This window comes from Tinamus guttatus, unplaced genomic scaffold (assembly GCF_059628265.1).
Source record: "Tinamus guttatus ecotype Peru unplaced genomic scaffold, ASM5962826v1 Tinamus_guttatus_pri_ptg000075l, whole genome shotgun sequence".
Lineage (NCBI taxonomy): Eukaryota > Metazoa > Chordata > Aves > Tinamiformes > Tinamidae > Tinamus > Tinamus guttatus.
Genome location: NW_028288609.1, coordinates 89,351 through 105,716, shown reverse-complemented (window position 1 = coordinate 105,716; position 16,366 = coordinate 89,351). Strand labels below are relative to the sequence as shown.

At 70.4% G+C, this 16,366-nt stretch overlaps 2 protein-coding genes across 4 annotated transcripts; both read left to right on the top strand.

Annotated features, from left to right (window-relative positions):
* The first annotated feature begins 230 nt into the window (after window positions 1-230).
* Window positions 231-11,473, top strand: LOC104571860 (signal transducer and activator of transcription 5B). 3 transcript variants are annotated; one of them, XM_088519859.1, is made up of 19 exons: window positions 231-330; window positions 7,119-7,254; window positions 7,334-7,490; window positions 7,570-7,659; window positions 7,814-7,988; window positions 8,069-8,199; window positions 8,275-8,426; window positions 8,492-8,647; window positions 8,726-8,905; window positions 9,081-9,168; window positions 9,244-9,360; window positions 9,443-9,535; window positions 9,606-9,812; window positions 10,035-10,129; window positions 10,199-10,329; window positions 10,508-10,678; window positions 10,803-10,854; window positions 10,977-11,084; window positions 11,168-11,473. In XM_088519859.1, the coding sequence occupies exons 2-19, from the start codon at window positions 7,127-7,129 to the stop codon at window positions 11,292-11,294; spliced, it is 2,358 nt and encodes a 785-aa protein (XP_088375985.1). In that variant the 5' UTR covers window positions 231-330; window positions 7,119-7,126; the 3' UTR covers window positions 11,295-11,473. The 3 variants fall into 3 exon arrangements, with proteins under 3 accessions (XP_088375985.1, XP_088375987.1, XP_088375984.1); XM_088519861.1 differs by having other exon boundaries at window positions 9,244-9,366; window positions 10,508-10,663; XM_088519858.1 differs by having other exon boundaries at window positions 9,244-9,366.
* A 1,295-nt stretch (window positions 11,474-12,768) lies between these two features.
* Window positions 12,769-15,182, top strand: GHDC (GH3 domain containing). The gene is made up of 7 exons (XM_088519915.1): window positions 12,769-13,024; window positions 13,112-13,251; window positions 13,332-13,908; window positions 14,049-14,238; window positions 14,319-14,524; window positions 14,608-14,696; window positions 14,970-15,182. The coding sequence occupies exons 1-7, from the start codon at window positions 12,769-12,771 to the stop codon at window positions 15,168-15,170; spliced, it is 1,659 nt and encodes a 552-aa protein (XP_088376041.1). The 3' UTR covers window positions 15,171-15,182.
* Window positions 15,183-16,366: the final 1,184 nt, after the last annotated feature.

Genomic DNA, 16,366 nt, shown 5'->3' with positions numbered 1-16,366 from the left:
GCGCAAGGGCCCGGGGCCGGTTGCTCCCGGCGCCAAGCCCCGGAGCTGCTGCCGCCTCTCGCTGCTGCGAGGGCCGGTGCCGGCGCGAGCGCTCCCGGTGCCGGTGCCGCGCTGCGGCGCGCGGGGCCGGGCCGGGCCGAGCCGGGGGCGGGCCGCGGCGGCGGGGGCGGGTCGCGGCGGGCCGGGCCGGGCCGGGCCGGGCGGCGGCGGCGGCGGCGGGGGGCGGCGCAGGCGGCGGCGGCGGCGGCCGGAGGGGGCAGAGCGGCGGCGGAGCCGAGCGCCGAGGAGCCGCGGAGCCCAGCGGAGCCGCAGCCGCCGCCGCGGCCGCAGGTAGGTAGGGCGGGCGGCGGGGGGGGGTTCGGCCGCGCCGCGCGGCCCCGGGGCCCGGCCCCGCCGCTGCCGCCCGCTTTCGCTTTCGGCGGCCGTAAACAGGGCGCGGGGGGCGGCCCCGGGCGGCCGGGCCGGGCCGGGCCGGGCGGGGGGATGCGGCGGCACCTGCGGGGGGGCGGCGGCGTTGGCCGGGGCGCTGCCCCCCCCCCCCGCCCCTCTCGCTGTGTTTATTTTTTTCCTGTTGTTTTTCTTCTTTTTTTTCCCCCCCTCCGTCGCTTTTGGTAAATATTTTGGGTGTTTCGTAACTCCCTGCGGCCAAACTCAACTTTCAAAAGCGGCCCCGGCGCAGCCTGGGCTGCGTTTTGCAGTGTCAGGGCCTGCGGCCTCGCTGCCAGCGGGAGCGGGGGCTGCGCCGGGGCCGCGCGCGATGCGGCCCGGCCCGGCCCGGCCCGGCCCGGCCGAGCACCGGGGCCCGGGGCAGGTGCAGGAGCAGCCAGGTGGGACCGCGGCAGATCCGGGCCCGGAGTCCCCCCGTCCCCCCGGTGGATGCCCAGCTCTGGCGGTGCCCGCAGAGCCCCGCACTCCGGGCTGCCCGGGTGCTTCCTGTGGGACCGGGGCCCGGCACTGCTGCGGATCCAGCACGGGAGAAAAGAGAACTTGGGGCCCCGCGATGCGGGGGCTTTTGGTTGCTTCTGCCTCCTCCGCTGCTTCCTTTGAACCGGCAATGTTTTGTTTCAGGCTCGGCAGCGGCTGCAGGACGCAGCGCTGGGGAGAGGACAGTTCTGTAGATGGTTCCTGCCCCTGGGAGGGGACTCGGAGCACGTTTCAGTAACGTGTGTGGTACCCGGGCCCGGCTCCGCGTGTTTGTGCTGGTGCCGGGGCGCGTGCGCAGAGCCGGGAGCCCCAGGCCGGTGCGAACTCACCTATAGGCTCCCCTTGAGAAATCCCGATGGGCAGATGTGCTCCTGGGTCAGGATCACAGGTCCAAGGGATGATCCGCCTGGGTCCAAGCCGACAGCGTTGGCAAGCGCGCCGCAGCCCCCCAGCACTCCTTGATCCAGCTCGTCTGCCCGCTGGGCTGATTGAGGCCCTCATGGCACGAGCTGCCCTGACTGGAGGCAATCGGAGCGCGCTGGCCGTGCACGGATCCAGTCCATCTCCGGGCCCATGCGAGGAGGTTGGGGCCCTCCCGAGTAGCCCTGGAGTGCCGGGCACTGTCCCTGGGGCTCATGGGCACCGCAGTGGTTCTGTGCGTGAGGAATTCCTGGGCCCGTGGCTGAAGCGCTGGTGGCAGCGACGTCGCAGCTGGCCACGGTGCTGCAGGGGCACTCGCTGCAGCCCGGGTGCCTTGAGGGGTCCCTGATCGGAGGCCAGTGCTGAGTGGCCGCGGGCAGGACAAGGATGCAGCTGCTGCGGGTCGGTGCAGGGCGGCCAGGGCTCAGAACAGCCTGTCAGGACGGGGCTGGAGCAGAGCCGCGGCACAGGGAGCGTCGGTGCTCCGGGACGGCTGGCATTGGAGCAAATGCACCGGAGGCTCCACCGGGCCCTGCGGGGGCAACTGAAGTTGGGGCTTGTTGGTGCCGCTCGGCCCAGGCTCTGGCTCGGGGAAGGTTTGGGGCTGCAAACACATGCGGAGGCCGGCAGGTCGCGGAGCCTCTCCTGGCGCGAGGTCGCCGGGAGCACGGGGCTCTCGCTCGCCTTGGCTTCCCGCAGCTGACGCGAAGCAGCGGTTCGAGTATTTCTCCTCCAAAGTGTTGCCTGTGCTGCGGCGAGTGAGGCCGGGGCTGGGGTGCCCTGCGGTGCCCTGGCCATGCTCGTGCAGGGCCAGTGCCCGCCGTGGCGCGGGACAGAGGTTGCCGAGTCCGTTGGGCTGCTCTGCAGGATGCGAGAGGCTGCAGCGCCGGGGCCGCAGCCTGGCCCAATGCAGCTCCTGTGGTGCCAGCTGCAAGGATGGCGGCTGTTCCCTGTCTGGAGCCGTCACTGGGACCCGGGGAAGGAGGTGAGCCCTCCTAGTGCAGAAGAGGGACCGGGACGCGCAAAGAGGAGCAGGTGCTCGGTTGAGCGGTGCCAACAGCCCAGGGGACGCTGGGCCCCTCGATGGAGCAGGATGCGTCCCCGCAGCGGTACCAGGATGCTCCAAGCGCAGGCGCCCGGAGTGGGGCGGCTTCAGGGACCTTTTTGCAGATACCAGCTCTGCCATGGGGTTTCCCACAGCAAAACTCCCATCTCCCCGGGCCGCGGCGGCGCGTGGGCGCCCAGGGGCTGGCGCTCCACGGGCGCCGCCGTCATCTGGGAAATGACTCGCTGCGCAGGGAGGGATTCCTGTAAGTCGGGGCCGCGCTCGGGGCCTTGCGGCCGCGGGGGGGTCCCCGTGCGGTGGGGCCGCGTGCCCGGGGCGGGCGCCTCGACAGCTGCCGCGCGGGCGGCCCGCGTGCCTTTCCTTTCATGGGGCGCCCGCCGCGGCCGGGGGGGTCCCGTTCCCGGCGCACGGGGGCCGCTCCGCGTGCGCGGCCCGGCCGCTGCGGCCTGATAAACGGTGCGTTGCCATGGCCGGCCGCTTCGCCATTGGGAAGCGCCGAGGGGAGGCCCGCGCCGCCGCGGCTTCCTGGCCGATAGGGCCGAGCCGCTGCCGCGCTGATAAAGCAGAATCCACCCTGCGAGCGGCAGCGGCGAGGCCCGGGCGCGCAGGAACGCGCCTGGCGCCGCGGGGTTCCCCCTCCTGCGGCCGCGCGATGCCGCGCGGCGCGGGCCCCGGCGCGGGCTCCGGCGGTGCCGCGCGCTGCAACGCCGCGGCCGACCCGGCGCGCGGCCGTGACCGGCTCCACATCTGAGCAGCCGCTGGTGAGTTTTGCAATCTCTCCTCTCGCTGCGACTCGCCGTCTTCCTGTTGCTGTGTCCTGTAAATTCTGGTTTAATGTGGAGCTGTGCTGGGAGGGAACTGGGGAAAAGGCTGGTGCCCAGCGCAGCAGGGAGCCGGGGCGCCGCGGTGCCGCGGGGGCCGTGGAGGGGCTGAGCGATGGCCGGGCTCAGCTCCCCCTTTTTGTCCCTCTGCCCGGCAGCTGCCTGCAGGGTGGCACTGGGAAAGGCACGCGGGTCCAGCGCGGCGTGCCTGGCTGCGTCTCCACTGCATCCTCCCCTGCTCCTTAGCACTTCCCCGGGGACCAGCTCTGTTTCCAGCGGGCAGCCCGTGTGCGCAGGACGCGGTGCGATGTGGCGAGCTGCCAAACGTGCCGGCTTGTGAGGAGGGAAGGAATGCGGGGCTGGAGGCAGAGCCCCGTGGGTCGGCTCCGTGCTGGAGGAGCCCTGGGACGGGCACCGCTCTTGTCCCTGCACGAGGCAGGGGACGCTGCCCACCCGTGCGTGCGAGCGAGTGGCTCCGCCGGGGCCCGGCGCTGCAAATCCTGCCTGGCAGGTGACGGGATTTGTCTGGTCGGTGCTCACTGGAGCGTGGCTGCTGGGATGAAATTGTCTCTCCAGACCCCCATCAGGACTAATTCGACACTGAAACGAGCTTAATCCTCAGATCCTCCTGCCGAGCGCGTCTCTCCGGGGCACGTGCCGGCGGATTAGCCGTGCACCACGGCGGCTCCGTGCCGGCGGGGGGGAGGCTGGATGGGTTGGCAGGAGCTTCTCCCTGTGCCCCATCCCTGCAACCCCTTCTGGCTGCCCAGCCCTGGGGTTGGTGCCGTGTCTGGGCTGATGCTCTGTCCCCAGCTGCTGCATTACAGGGATGTAGGGCAGGTCTGTGAGGATCCTGCTGGCTGGCTCCGGTCCCGTTGGCAAAGGAATGGTGCCCCCTTGGATCCATCACGTTGGAGTGGGAGGAGGGGCAGCATCCCGGTGCGCGGCAACCGGTTGAGCTGCGGAGCAGCAGGACCGGGGAGCCTGGTGGGGGGTACACGGCAACCGGCCCTGCTCCAGCCCCTCGAGCCCCTTCCTCACGCCCCATTCTGAGTCCTTTGGGAGACTTTTTTCTATTACTGTTTGTCTGTCTCGGCTCCTGGATTCCTGGCTGTGCCAGGTCTCTCCGACCACGCCAGGTTTTCCTTATGCAGTTTCCTGGGTCTTTGTGGTCGCAGCGGAAAATCCAAGGTTTCAAGGGCCGATGGAGCTGGACGCTCACGGACGTTGTTACTAACGGGACGAGGGTGGCCCTGTTCACCCTGAGCGTAGGACGGACAAGGAGAGCGATGTCCACGTGTGGCGGCTTCTCCCTTTGGACAGCACTGGGCCACCCCCGGGTTTCCTTGTTCCTCCTGCAGGGTAACTTCTCCATTTTGGCTCTGCGTCACCGGTGCCGCCGCAGGCTTTCCCGCTGCAGAGCCCTTGGCCTTTGCTCCCCCAAGGAAATATTTAATTTCCACGGCTGTTGTCTCGGCCGTACCTGCAGTCGGGGGCCGGCAGCTCCCTGCCCTCGCGCCGGCGTTTCCAGCGTGGGTTGCAGGGAGCTGCGCGGCCTCCTCCGACTCGGTGCTGCCGAGGGCAGAGCCCGGGGCTGCTCTGCCACGAGAGCAAAACAAAACGCATCAAAGCAGCGAACTCCGCGCAGGAGCTGGTGCCTCTCGCCGAGCTGCTGCCTCCCCCTCCGAACCGAAAGCTGCAAACCACAGGCAGGCGCAGAGCGGGCGCTGCTCCCCGCGCCCCGGCCCCGCATCAGGAGCCCGCGGCGGCCCCGGGGCCGGTGCTGCCCCCGTGCATCCCGACCGGGCCTGAGCGGCACCGCGGGAGGGAGGTCCCTCCGTCCCGCCGCGTTTTTCCTGCCGCTCCCGCTGCAGTGCGGGCCCCCCCGGGTCGGACCGGGCCGGGCAGGGGGCTCCCCCGCGCCCCGGGGGCCCCGCGGCGGGAGGAAGCGGCCGCTCGGCGGGAGGCGCCGGGAGGAAGCGGCGGCCCCGCGGCCCGCGTCGCTCTTCCTGCAGCGCGGCCCGGGCCGTAAGTGCCGGCACCGGGACTGGGCCGGGGGGCGGCAGCACCGGGCGGGACCCGGCGCCCGCGGGACTCGCCCCGTCGGGGGCCCCGCGCCACGTGCGCCCGGGGGAGGCGCGGGGCCGGGGGGACCGAGCGCGCACGTGTGCGGGAAGGGACCGGGGCCCCGCGGGGAAGCGGCTCCGGAAACACCCGGTGCCCGGCGGGGAGAGGAGGCGGCGGAGCCGGGCCGGGCTCGGGCAGCCCCCCGGCTCTGCCCGGCCCCTGCTCCGGGTCGGTCGTGCCCCGGCTGCAGTGGCACCGGGGCCTGCGCCGCAGCAGCCCCGGCCAAGGCACGATGCCCACGGGCATCAGAACTGGAGGGCAGGGGCTACCTGGAGAGCTGGGCACCCCAGACCGCGCCGAGGGCTGCGGGCATCAAGCCGGGGGCATCGCTGGGGCGCTCGGGACACACTGGATGGGACGCACGGGCCCTGCGGGCTCCAGCTCGTTACCCGCTGCGGGCTGTGACGGTGGCAGTCAGGGGAGCGCAGGGAGGGCCAGGTGCTGCCGTGGCCTCTGGCAACACGCGGGGGTTGAGGATCTATCGCCTCATTCTGTGCAAAATGCAGCTGCAGCGTCCGCGCGCCCGGGCCCGCGGCCACCGCGCCGAACGTGCCGTTTTCCCTTGTAAACGCTGCTGCGGGGTCGGCTCTGCTTCCCTGGCGTTCCCAGTGGCGACGCTTCCGCTCGGCTCCAAGGCTGGCGCTTTGTGCACTCAGTAGCTGCAGTGGTGGGTTAATACTTGTTGCTTGACAACCTGCTGAAGTGGACTGGGAAGTGTTTTGCTGCTGGAAGATGGGAATATATCACCATTCGCTTGATAGGAAGCACAGTGTTGATTTAGTTTTTGCCTGTACTGCTATTCCCGCTGCTGTCTGGCCCTGGGCCTGGGCTGCTCCTGGGATTTCGTCTGCTCTTGTTGCAGTAAAACCATTTTTTAAGCTCTCCTCAGCTCTCTGCCCACGGCAGCTGGTGCCGTGATGCCTCTTATCAAACGTTCGCATTTCCTAACGGCCAGTGCTTCAGCTTGCTATCGGCTTTCCCTTCTTTCGTTGCTGTAAATTTTTATTGCCTCCTGAAACCACTCCTCGCTGGGAGGGTTTCTAACCCTGGGCCTTTCCCATGGACGTGGGAATGTTCCTTGCATTTTATGAAGGGGAAAAAGCCATTTTTAGCCAACTCCCAATTACTGCTGCTTCCTCTGGGTCGGGATGGCGGAGCTGGGGACCGGCGGGTGCTCCCTGTGCTCGACGCTGAGCCCGTCCTCGTGCCGCAGCTTCCCGGAGCGGCCCTGGGTAGAGGCGGCAGGAGGGGGGAGCGGCAGCTCCCTCCGTGGATCTGTGCCGCGTTGGCCGGGCACGGAGGGCAGTGCCGTAACCGGATCCGCGTCCCGGGCCCTGGCCGGAGGATGCAGCGTCTCAGCCCCGCGCTGGCATCTCCCCGGGCCAAGTGCGTGACTTGCCTGTTTGCACCGCGCTGGGGCTAAATCTGGCTGCGAGCGAGGACAAACACGACGAGTGCCGGTGGCTTCGCGGCAGCGAGGGGCCGGGGCTCCGCCGAGCCCCGCCGCGTGTCACTGCTGCCAAAGCCCCTCAGCTGGCCCTGAAACGCTGCAGATGCCCCCACGCTGGGGCAAAGCGCCGGCTTTTTATAGGCGCCGTTGCTCCGCTGCCCTTTCTATATTTGCCCGCGCTGGCTGCGGGCGCTTGTGCGAACGCCCGCTGGGATGCCGGGGAGGCCGCGGCGGCGCCGCGCGCTCGGGTGTCGGGCTGGCCGCCCGCCCCGCGCGTGGCTGCGCCCGACGGCGCCGTGTCCCCGCGCAGGTTGAGCCATGGCCGTGTGGATCCAGGCGCAGCAGCTGCAGGGCGAAGCCCTGCGGCAGATGCAGGCGCTCTACGGGCAGCACTTCCCCATCGAGGTGCGGCACTACCTCTCGCAGTGGATCGAGAGCCAGCCATGGTAGGTGAGCGGGCACGGGGCCGCGCTGGGCACGTCCCGGAGCCACCCCGATGCCACCTTCGCCCCCCTCCCGTGCCAGGGACAGCATCGACCTCGACAACCCCCAGGAGAACGTGAAGGCCACGCAGCTGCTCGAGGGGCTCATCCAGGAGCTGCAGAAGAAGGCGGACCACCAAGTGGGCGAGGACGGCTTCCTGCTCAAGATCAAGCTGGGCCACTACGCCACGCAGCTGCAGGTGAGCGGGGGGCTGCGGCGGGGCCACGGGGCGGCCGTGCCGCCCTGCCACCGCTCAGCGCTGTGCTCTGCCCTCGCAGAACACGTATGACCGCTGCCCCATGGAGCTGGTGCGCTGCATCCGGCACATCCTCTACCACGAGCAGCGGCTGGTGCGGGAGGCCAACAACGTAAGTGGGGGACATGGGGCTCGGGGAGCTTCGGGGCTCCATCCCCCCAGGACTGTGGGACAGCCTGCAGAGGGGGCACCCCAGGTCCCCGTGGTCCCCCTGCACAGGGGTGGCCTGAAGGGGCTGCGTGCTGAGCCCCCTGCGCCCCGCACAGAGCCCCTCGCCGGCCGGCTCCCTCGTGGACGCCATGTCCCAGAAGCACCTTCAGATCAACCAGACCTTCGAGGAGCTGCGGCTCATCACGCAGGACTCGGAGAACGAGCTCAAGAAGCTGCAGCAGACGCAGGAGTACTTCATCATCCAGTACCAGGAGAACATGCGGCTCCAAGGTGGGACGGGACCGGGGCCGGGGCGGGGGGTGCGCGGGGCGCCGGTGCCGCCGGTCCTAACGCCGCCCCGGCCCCCCCAGCCCAGTTCTCGCAGCTCTCGCAGCTGGGCCCGCAGGAGCGGCTCTCGCGGGAGAGCACCCTGCAGCAGAAGAAGGCGTCGCTGGAGGCCTGGCTGCACCGCGAGGCGCAGACACTACAGCAGTACCGCGTGGTGAGTGCGGCCCCGGCGCGGCGCCCGCCGCCCGCGCCGCCCGCCCTGACGCCCGCCCGCTCGCCCGCCCCGCAGGAGCTGGCCGAGAAGCACCAGAAGACGCTGCAGCTGCTGCGCAAGCAGCAGACGACCATCCTGGACGACGAGCTGATCCAGTGGAAGCGGCGGCAGCAGCTGGCGGGGAACGGGGGCCCCGCCGAGGGCACCCTGGACGTGCTGCAGAGCTGGTGGGTGCGCGGCGCCGCGCGGCGGGGGCGGCCCCGGCGCGGCGCTGAGCCCTGCGCTGCCCCAGGTGCGAGAAGCTGGCCGAGATCATCTGGCAGAACCGGCAGCAGATCCGGCGCGCCGAGCACCTGTGCCAGCAGCTGCCCATCCCGGGGCCCGTGGAGGAGATGCTCTCGGAGCTCAACGGCACCATCACGGACATCATCTCTGCGCTGGTGACCAGGTACTGGCACGGGTCCCGCTGCGGGGGGTCTGGGGCTGCCGGCCCGGCCAGCCCTCACCCCCGTGCCCTCCTCCCCAGCACCTTCATCATCGAGAAGCAGCCGCCCCAGGTGCTGAAGACCCAGACTAAATTTGCAGCCACCGTGCGGCTCCTGGTGGGGGGGAAGCTGAACGTGCACATGAACCCCCCCCAGGTGAAGGCCACCATCATCAGCGAGCAGCAAGCCAAGGCCCTGCTCAAGAACGAGAGCACCCGCAAGTAATGGCTGGGGCCACACGGGGGACACCAGGGCCGCACGGGGGACACCAGGGCCGCGCGGGGGACACCAGGGCCGTGCGGGGGACAACGGGGCCGTGTGGGGGACACCGGGGCCGCGCAGGGTGGAGGACGGGGGCTCTGTGGGCGCCCCTCACCCTGCGCCTTCCCACCACAGCGAGAGCAGCGGGGAGATCCTCAACAACTGCTGCGTGATGGAGTATCACCAGGCCACGGGCACGCTGAGCGCGCATTTCCGCAACATGGTGAGCGCCGCGGGCCCCTCCGTCTGCCCGTCCCGCGCGTCCCGTCCCCCCGGCTCACCCCGCCTGTCCCCGCAGTCCCTCAAGCGGATCAAGCGCTCGGACCGTCGCGGGGCCGAGTCGGTGACGGAGGAGAAGTTCACCATCCTCTTCGAGTCGCAGTTCAGCGTCGGCGGCAACGAGCTGGTCTTCCAGGTGAAGGTAAAGGCGGCGGGCGCTGCCCCCAGGGCAGGCGGCGCTGCCCGGCCAGCCCGGCTCAGCCCCCGTGCGCCCGCAGACGCTGTCGCTGCCCGTGGTGGTCATCGTGCACGGGAGCCAGGACAACAACGCCACCGCCACGGTGCTGTGGGACAACGCGTTCGCCGAGGCGGTGGGTGCCGCGCCGCGCGGGGGGCGCCGCGGGGGCCGGCGCCGTGCTGACCGCCCCCACCGCCCCGCAGGGCCGCGTGCCCTTCGCCGTGCCCGACAAGGTGCAGTGGCCGCAGCTCTGCGAGGCGCTCAACATGAAGTTCAAGGCGGAGGTGCAGAGCAGCCGCGGGCTGACCAAGGAGAACCTGGTGTTCCTGGCGCAGAAGCTCTTCAACAGCACCAGCTCCCACCTGGAGGACTACAGCAGCACCACGGTGTCCTGGTCCCAGTTCAACCGGGTGAGCGGGACGGGGGTGCTGGGGTTTGGCTGCACCCACGAGCAGCAGGAGCCATAGAGAGGATGGGGATGGTCCTCGCGGGGATCCGCTGATTGCAGCGGTGCAAAGCAGAAACAGCCACCACCATCCCTGTCCACCTGTAGTGGGATCTGCTCTCCACTCTTGGAGCAATCTGGAGGGCAGCTGCACTCAGGAATGATTCTTTTGTGGGCATTTCAACAGGAAAACCTGCCTGGGAGGAATTACACATTCTGGCAGTGGTTTGATGGGGTCATGGAGGTGCTGAAGAAGCACCTGAAGCCGCACTGGAACGATGGGTAAGAGACGCCCTGCGCCCTGCGCCGCGGCCGGCCCCGCGCGCCCGGCTGAGCCCTCCCTCCGCCTAGGGCCATCCTGGGCTTCGTGAACAAGCAGCAAGCGCACGACCTGCTCATCAACAAGCCGGACGGCACCTTCCTGCTGCGCTTCAGCGACTCGGAGATCGGCGGCATCACCATCGCGTGGAAGTTCGACTCCCGTGAGTGCGCACCGTGGGCCGGGGTGATTCCTGCCTCATGCGTTTGGCCCTGAAATGGTACAAGGGGGGGAAAAAGCATGGAAAAGGCAGAGGTTTGGGTCGCTTCTGATCAATGCAGCCTCGCTGCGTGTCTCGAAGCGCTGCAGGGGTCACAGCCGGCTTGGCTCTTCTCTTGCAGCCGAGCGGATGTTCTGGAACCTGATGCCCTTCACCACCAGGGACTTCTCCATCCGCTCCCTGGCCGACCGCCTCGGGGACCTCAGTTACCTCATCTACGTGTTCCCCGAGCGGCCCAAGGACGAGGTCTTCTCCAAGTACTACACGCCGGTTCTCTGTGAGTCCACGCCAGGTAGCGCTGCCCTCCGTCCCCACGCGTCCCGCGGCCCCCGGCCGGCTGTGCCGGCAGCCCCGGGGGCCCCAGCCAGGCAGGGACCTGGCCCCCCGCAGCCTTAGCGCCATCTCCTTCCCTGCAGCCAAAGCGGTGGACGGATACGTGAAGCCGCAGATCAAGCAAGTGGTGCCCGAGTAAGTGCCCGGGCGGTTCCGGGCATCTCGCTCCGCTGTTGTCCCCCACAGCGGCGCCCCGGGACACAGTGCCCAGGGTGCCCCGGCCCTGGGTGCCGCTCACCGTCCCCTCGTGCCTCCAGGTTTGTCAGCGCCTCAGGCGACGTCTCCTCCGGCGGGGCCACCTACATGGACCAGGCGCCGTCGCCAGCCATGTGCTCCCAGCCCCATTACAACATGTACGCCCAAAAGTAGGTGCCGCTGCCACCCCCGGCCTGTCCCACGGGGCTGCACCGGGCCCGTGTCCCCACTCACGCGCCACCTCTCCCCACAGCCCCGATGCAGTGCTGGACCCCGAGGGCGACTTCGACCTGGACGACACCGTGGACGTGGCGCGGCACGTGGAGGAGCTGCTGCGGCGCCCCATGGACACTCAGTGGATCCCGCACGCCCAGTCGTGACAGGCGCCCGGCCCCGGCGCCGGCCCCACGTGGCCGCCGCGCTCTTTGTGTCTCTGTGCTGGGCCGGGGGGCGGCGGGTGGTTTCTTGTCCCCGGTTTGCTCTGTGCTGTCCCCCAACCGCAGGCTGGCGCCGGCTCTTTGGTGTTTTCCCGTGTATAAAAGGCAGCGGATTTGTCGCATGGTTTTCCTGTATGTTCCTTTCGAGAGCCCCAGCTTCGGCTTGCTGCTGCGGCCGCCCGGGGGGGGGACTCAGCGCGCGCCCCCCGCCTGCGGCCGCCCCCTCGCTTGTCGCCGCCGTGCCTGTACGTGTCCGCGGTGTTGCTGTCCCCGCGCCTCCATCACCCGGAGCGGCCGTGAGCTCGGGTCGGGGGGCGTCGGGGACCCTCGTCCCATGGCTCTGCTCCCGGGGAGGATACAGGAGCCCCCGGCTCGACAGCCCCACGTGTCCCTCCTGCCCTGGGCCATCCCCGCAGTGAGGGGCTGGGGGGCCGGAGCCCGGGCTGAGCGTGGCTGGGACCCTGGCGGGGGGCCACAGCGGCCCCTCTCCCCCTGCCCTCCACGCAGCCCTCGCTCCCCAGCCCTCTTATTTTTCTACCACAGAGTAAATAAAGCACCGACTATTTTTGTAACACAAAAGCTCTGGGTTTCACGTGTGTCTCGGGGAGGGGACAGGTCCCTGCCCCGCGCTGGGGGGGCTGCGGGACCCTCGTCCTCCCCGTAGGGCTGCGGGGGCCGCCCCCCCCCGGGACTCCCGTTCTCGCGGGCTGCAGGTGTCGCAGGGCCCTCCCGCACCGGAGTACGCTCTGTCCTGGGGGAAAAGCAGAGGAAAACGGGTAACCTGCACGTTGTATCTCCAGGAGCCGCCGGGCACCTTCGCTTTTAATCGCGGCCTCCCTCGCTATTCGCGTGGGGCGGGGGGGTCCTTTCCTTCATAGAAAGGGCAGAGTCCCCGGTGTCGCCAGCGTGGGGGGGCCGCTTTGCTCCGCTCCCCCCTTCCCACCCCCATGCGGCGGCGGGGGGGCCGCGCGCGAGCGGTCGCGCTCATTTCCCGTCATTTCTGCCGGAGGCGGAATATCCGGGGGGGCGGACCCGGTGTCACCGCCCTGTGCTGGCGGGCCGGGGCGGGCCCGGGCTCACGGAGCCGTCGGGGGGGCTCGGGATCGTGCACGGGACGGGGCGCGATGCAGGCGGGACCGGGGCCCGGGGGCCGGGCGCGCGGCCGGGCGCCGTCGGGGTGAGCGTGGAGCTCGGGGTCGGTGCACGGGAGGGATCCAGCGTCGCGGTCCGTGCGCGGTGCGGGACGGTGCAGGGGGATTCGGTGCCCGGGATCGGGGCACGGTGCGCGGTGGGTGAAGGAGAGGGGTCCGGTGCCGGGTTACGTGCACAGTACGGGACGGTTCAGGGGGTCCGTTGCCCGGGATCGGTGCACGGTGATTCCGGTGCCCCCGGAGGGCCTGCGGAGGCCGGGGTCGCGATGCTGCCCGTCGCCCCGGCGCTGTGCGTGGCCGCGGCGCTGTGCGCGGCCCTGGCGCTGTGCGTGGCCGTGGCCGTGGCCGTGGCCGTGACGGCGGCGCTGCCGGTGCCGCCGCGGCTGCGGCACTGGGTGGCCGGGGCCGCGCTGCGCCGCGCCGGGAGCTGCCAGCGGCGGCGGCTGGAGCTGCAGAGCGCCGAGGTGCGACACGGGCAGGAGCGGCGGCTGCGGCGGCTGCTGCCCGCGGGGGCGGCTGCAGGTGAGCGCCGGACAAGGAGGGACTGGCGGGGCCAGGACGGGCAGCTTGGCCGTGGCCCGTGCTCTACCCGCGCCTTCCGTCCCGCAGACTCAGACACTTTCCGGGAGAGTCACCCGCTGGCACCAGGCAGCCCCGAGGAGGGGCCAGATGTGCAGGGGGTCCCTGTCCCACATCTGGGCCCCTGGGCTCTGCTGTGGAGCTGCTGCGCCACGGCCCCCCCACTGCAGGTAGGGGTGTAGGCGGGACGGGCAGGGGCTTTGGGGCGCACAGGGCTCGGGTCTCGCTCACTCCATCCCCTCCTGCACAGGGGGCCCTGCTCTACCTGGACGCGCTCCGTGCCGCCTTCCCGCAGGTGCTGGCTCTGCGTGGCACGGCCCGGTTCTGCTGGGCCCCCGGCAGCCCCCGCGCCGCAGCAGGCTGGCCCCTGCCCACGCTGTACTGCACGCCGGGCGAGGCGGGCGCTCTGCCCTCGCGCGCCGCAGCCCTGCGCCTGCAGCTGCTCGTAGCCCTGCGGGAGCGCGGGCTGCGCGTGCTGGAGGCCACGCTGCCCTCCGAGCTCTTCGACGCGCTGGCCGCCCTGCGCGCTGACTGGCCCAGCCTGGCTGACGACCTGGAGCTGGGGCGGCTGAGCCCGTGTCCCGAGCTGCCTGTGGGTGCCCAGTGCCAGCTGCAGGCCCTGCTGGCTCCCGATGCTGCCCGGGCGGCCGAGCTGCGGGCTGAGTGCGCCCGCGGCTTCGAGGGCATCGTGCGGCGCCTGTGGCCGCAGCTGCAGGTGGTGGTGGTGGGCACGGCGCATGGCGGGGAGCAGCTCTACTGCGAGGCCCTGCAGCAGGGGGACTGCAAGGGGCTCCCCATCTACTGCCCCTTCTACCAGGTGAATGGAGGTGAGTGTCCCGCAGGGTGTGCGTGGCCCTGCTCAGCGAGTAGGGCATCTCCATGCATCATTCCTGCGGGGTTCTCCAACGGTGTCAGGAGCCGCAGATGAGTGCCAGGACCCCACTAAATGGTGCTGCTGCCCACCCAGCTCTGCTAGGCGTGAACCTCTGGCCGGAGGAGCCAAGTCCCCGTTTCCTGCTCTGCCCTGACTGGGCCTTCTGCGAGTTCCTGCCCTGCACAGCCACGGAGCCACCGCCGGCGTCCACCGTGCTGCTTGGGGAGCTCTGGGAGGGCCGCGAGTACGAGCTGGTCCTTACTGCCCGGCCTGGCCACTACAGGTGCGCCCGGCCCCGCTGCACGTGGATGCTCCGCGTGCCCCCGCGCCAGCCCCCGTGACGCCGCCGCCTTGGCCCCGCAGGCGCCGTGCCGGAGAGGTGCTGCGGGTGTCCGGCTTCCACGGGCAGTGCCCCGTGGTGCAGCCCGTGCGCAGGGAGAGCCAGACGCTGAGCGTGCGGGGCGAGCGCGTGCCCGAGGAGCGCTTCCTGCGGAGCCTGCGCCGCGCCGTGGCCATGTGGCCGGGCGCCCGCCTGGTCGACTACGTGTGCGCGGAGAGCGCGCTGCTGGGTGAGCAACCATCGAGAGTGCCGAGGTTGGAGGTGCCCGCGCTGCATCCCGGCACGCGTCTAATGCTCTCACGGTGCCCGCAGGCGCCTCCTCGGGGGCTGGTGCCCCCCATTACCAGGTGTTCGTGGAGCTGCAGGGCCTGCGGGACCTGTCGGAGGAGCAGCGCTCCAAGGTACCCGCGGCGCGCGGGACTCGGTGCCGGCCGCCCGCAGCCACGCGGTGGCACTGCTGCCTGCCCACCCGCGCCCGCGCCGCTCACAGGGTGCCGGGAGGACACGCGGCCGCCCGGGCTGGCCCGCGGCACCGTCTGCGCGGGGGGCATGTGGCGGGGATGCCCATGGAGGGGAACGTGGTGGGGATGCCCAGGGGGTATGTGGCGGGGATACCCCGGGTGGCAGTGGGCAGGACGGCCCTGGGGGGCTGCAGGCACCTCCGTTTCCCGCAGCTGGATCGCTGCCTGCAGGAGGATTTCCCCACCTACAAGTCCTTCCGCTTCAAGGGCAGCATCGGGTCGCTGCGGCTGCACCTGGTGGCGCCAGGGGCCTTTGCCCGGCTGCGGGAGGTCACCGGTCACCCACAGCCCATGCTCCGGGTGCTGCGGGACACACGGCTGCTCTCCGCCATCCAGAGCTCCGTCATCTCCTAGGGTGGCCCGGGACCCTGCGGCCCGGCCCGGCTGTGGCACCGTGGGCCGCCCCGGTGGGAGCCAATAACCTGCTGGGGTCCTGCCAGGCTGGGGCCGGAGATGGAGCAGCTGGCGCAGGAGCAGCCGCTAATCCAGGCTCCAATGGGCTCTGGGGCGTTTCCGCTGCCTTAGGAAACAATGAGCTGCAGCAAGGGCTGCTTTTAATGTGTTTTTTATAAAAAGAAGGAAATAGAGGAGGATTATCCCTCTGCAATAAATAAAGGGCTGTGCTCTGGGCTCGAGCAGTGTGTTTTTTAATCCCCATTAGGAGCTTTGGTGATGACAGCCCCCATCATGAAGGTCCCAAGCTGGTGGCGGGTACCAGGGCCCGGTGCAGGGACAGCTGTGGATGTTTAACCCATTCGGTGCCTGTCCTGGAGCCAGGCCGGGAAAGCCGAGTGAGCCGGGGCCTCTGCCTGCTCCTATGGGGAGAAAAGCCCGGAGCAAAAATCCTGCTCCAGGCAGAGGGAGAAATGGTGTGGACTGGGTGGCCCAGCAAGGATGGGAGCTGGGCGAGCTGTCCAATGGACCCATGGTTATTGGGGTGCCCAGTGCTGATGTGGCCAGGGGATGGGGGTGAGGAGAAAAGGGAGTCACTTTTGCACCTGCCTTGGGCCCCTCCTGCCCAAGGAAGGGGCTCCTGGGCTTGTCCCAGCCTCCCTCCCTCGCTGTGTCCCTGGCAGGTGAGTGACACTGCTCGGGCTGCTGTCAATAACCTGGGCCGGTGCGGACAACGCTAGGCAGGACCAGGGTGCAGGGTGCAGGCTGGGTTGGGTGCCTGGGTTTGGGTTCTGGCTTTAGGCCCAGGATGTGCGTTAGGAATGAGATGCTGGGTTTGGGTGCCTGGTGGCAGGATGCAGGGTGACGGCTGGGTTTGGATGCCAGGTTTGGGTGCCCAGTGGCAGGATACAGGGTGAGGGCTGGGTTTGGGTGCCAGGTTTGGTGCCCGGTGGCAGGTGCACCCTTGGCCGGGTGCCCAGTGCAGGGGGGAGGCCCAGGCTGCCTGGGGGGCCCCGGGAAGCGGCGGCGGTGGCGGCGACAAGTCCCGGGGCGCCGGGGCCCGACCCCGCTCGCCGCCGCTGCAGCCCGGGGGGGCCGCTCCGCCGCCGTCCCCGCCCCCGGCCCTCCCCCCGGCCGCGCCGCCTCCCGCCCGCTCC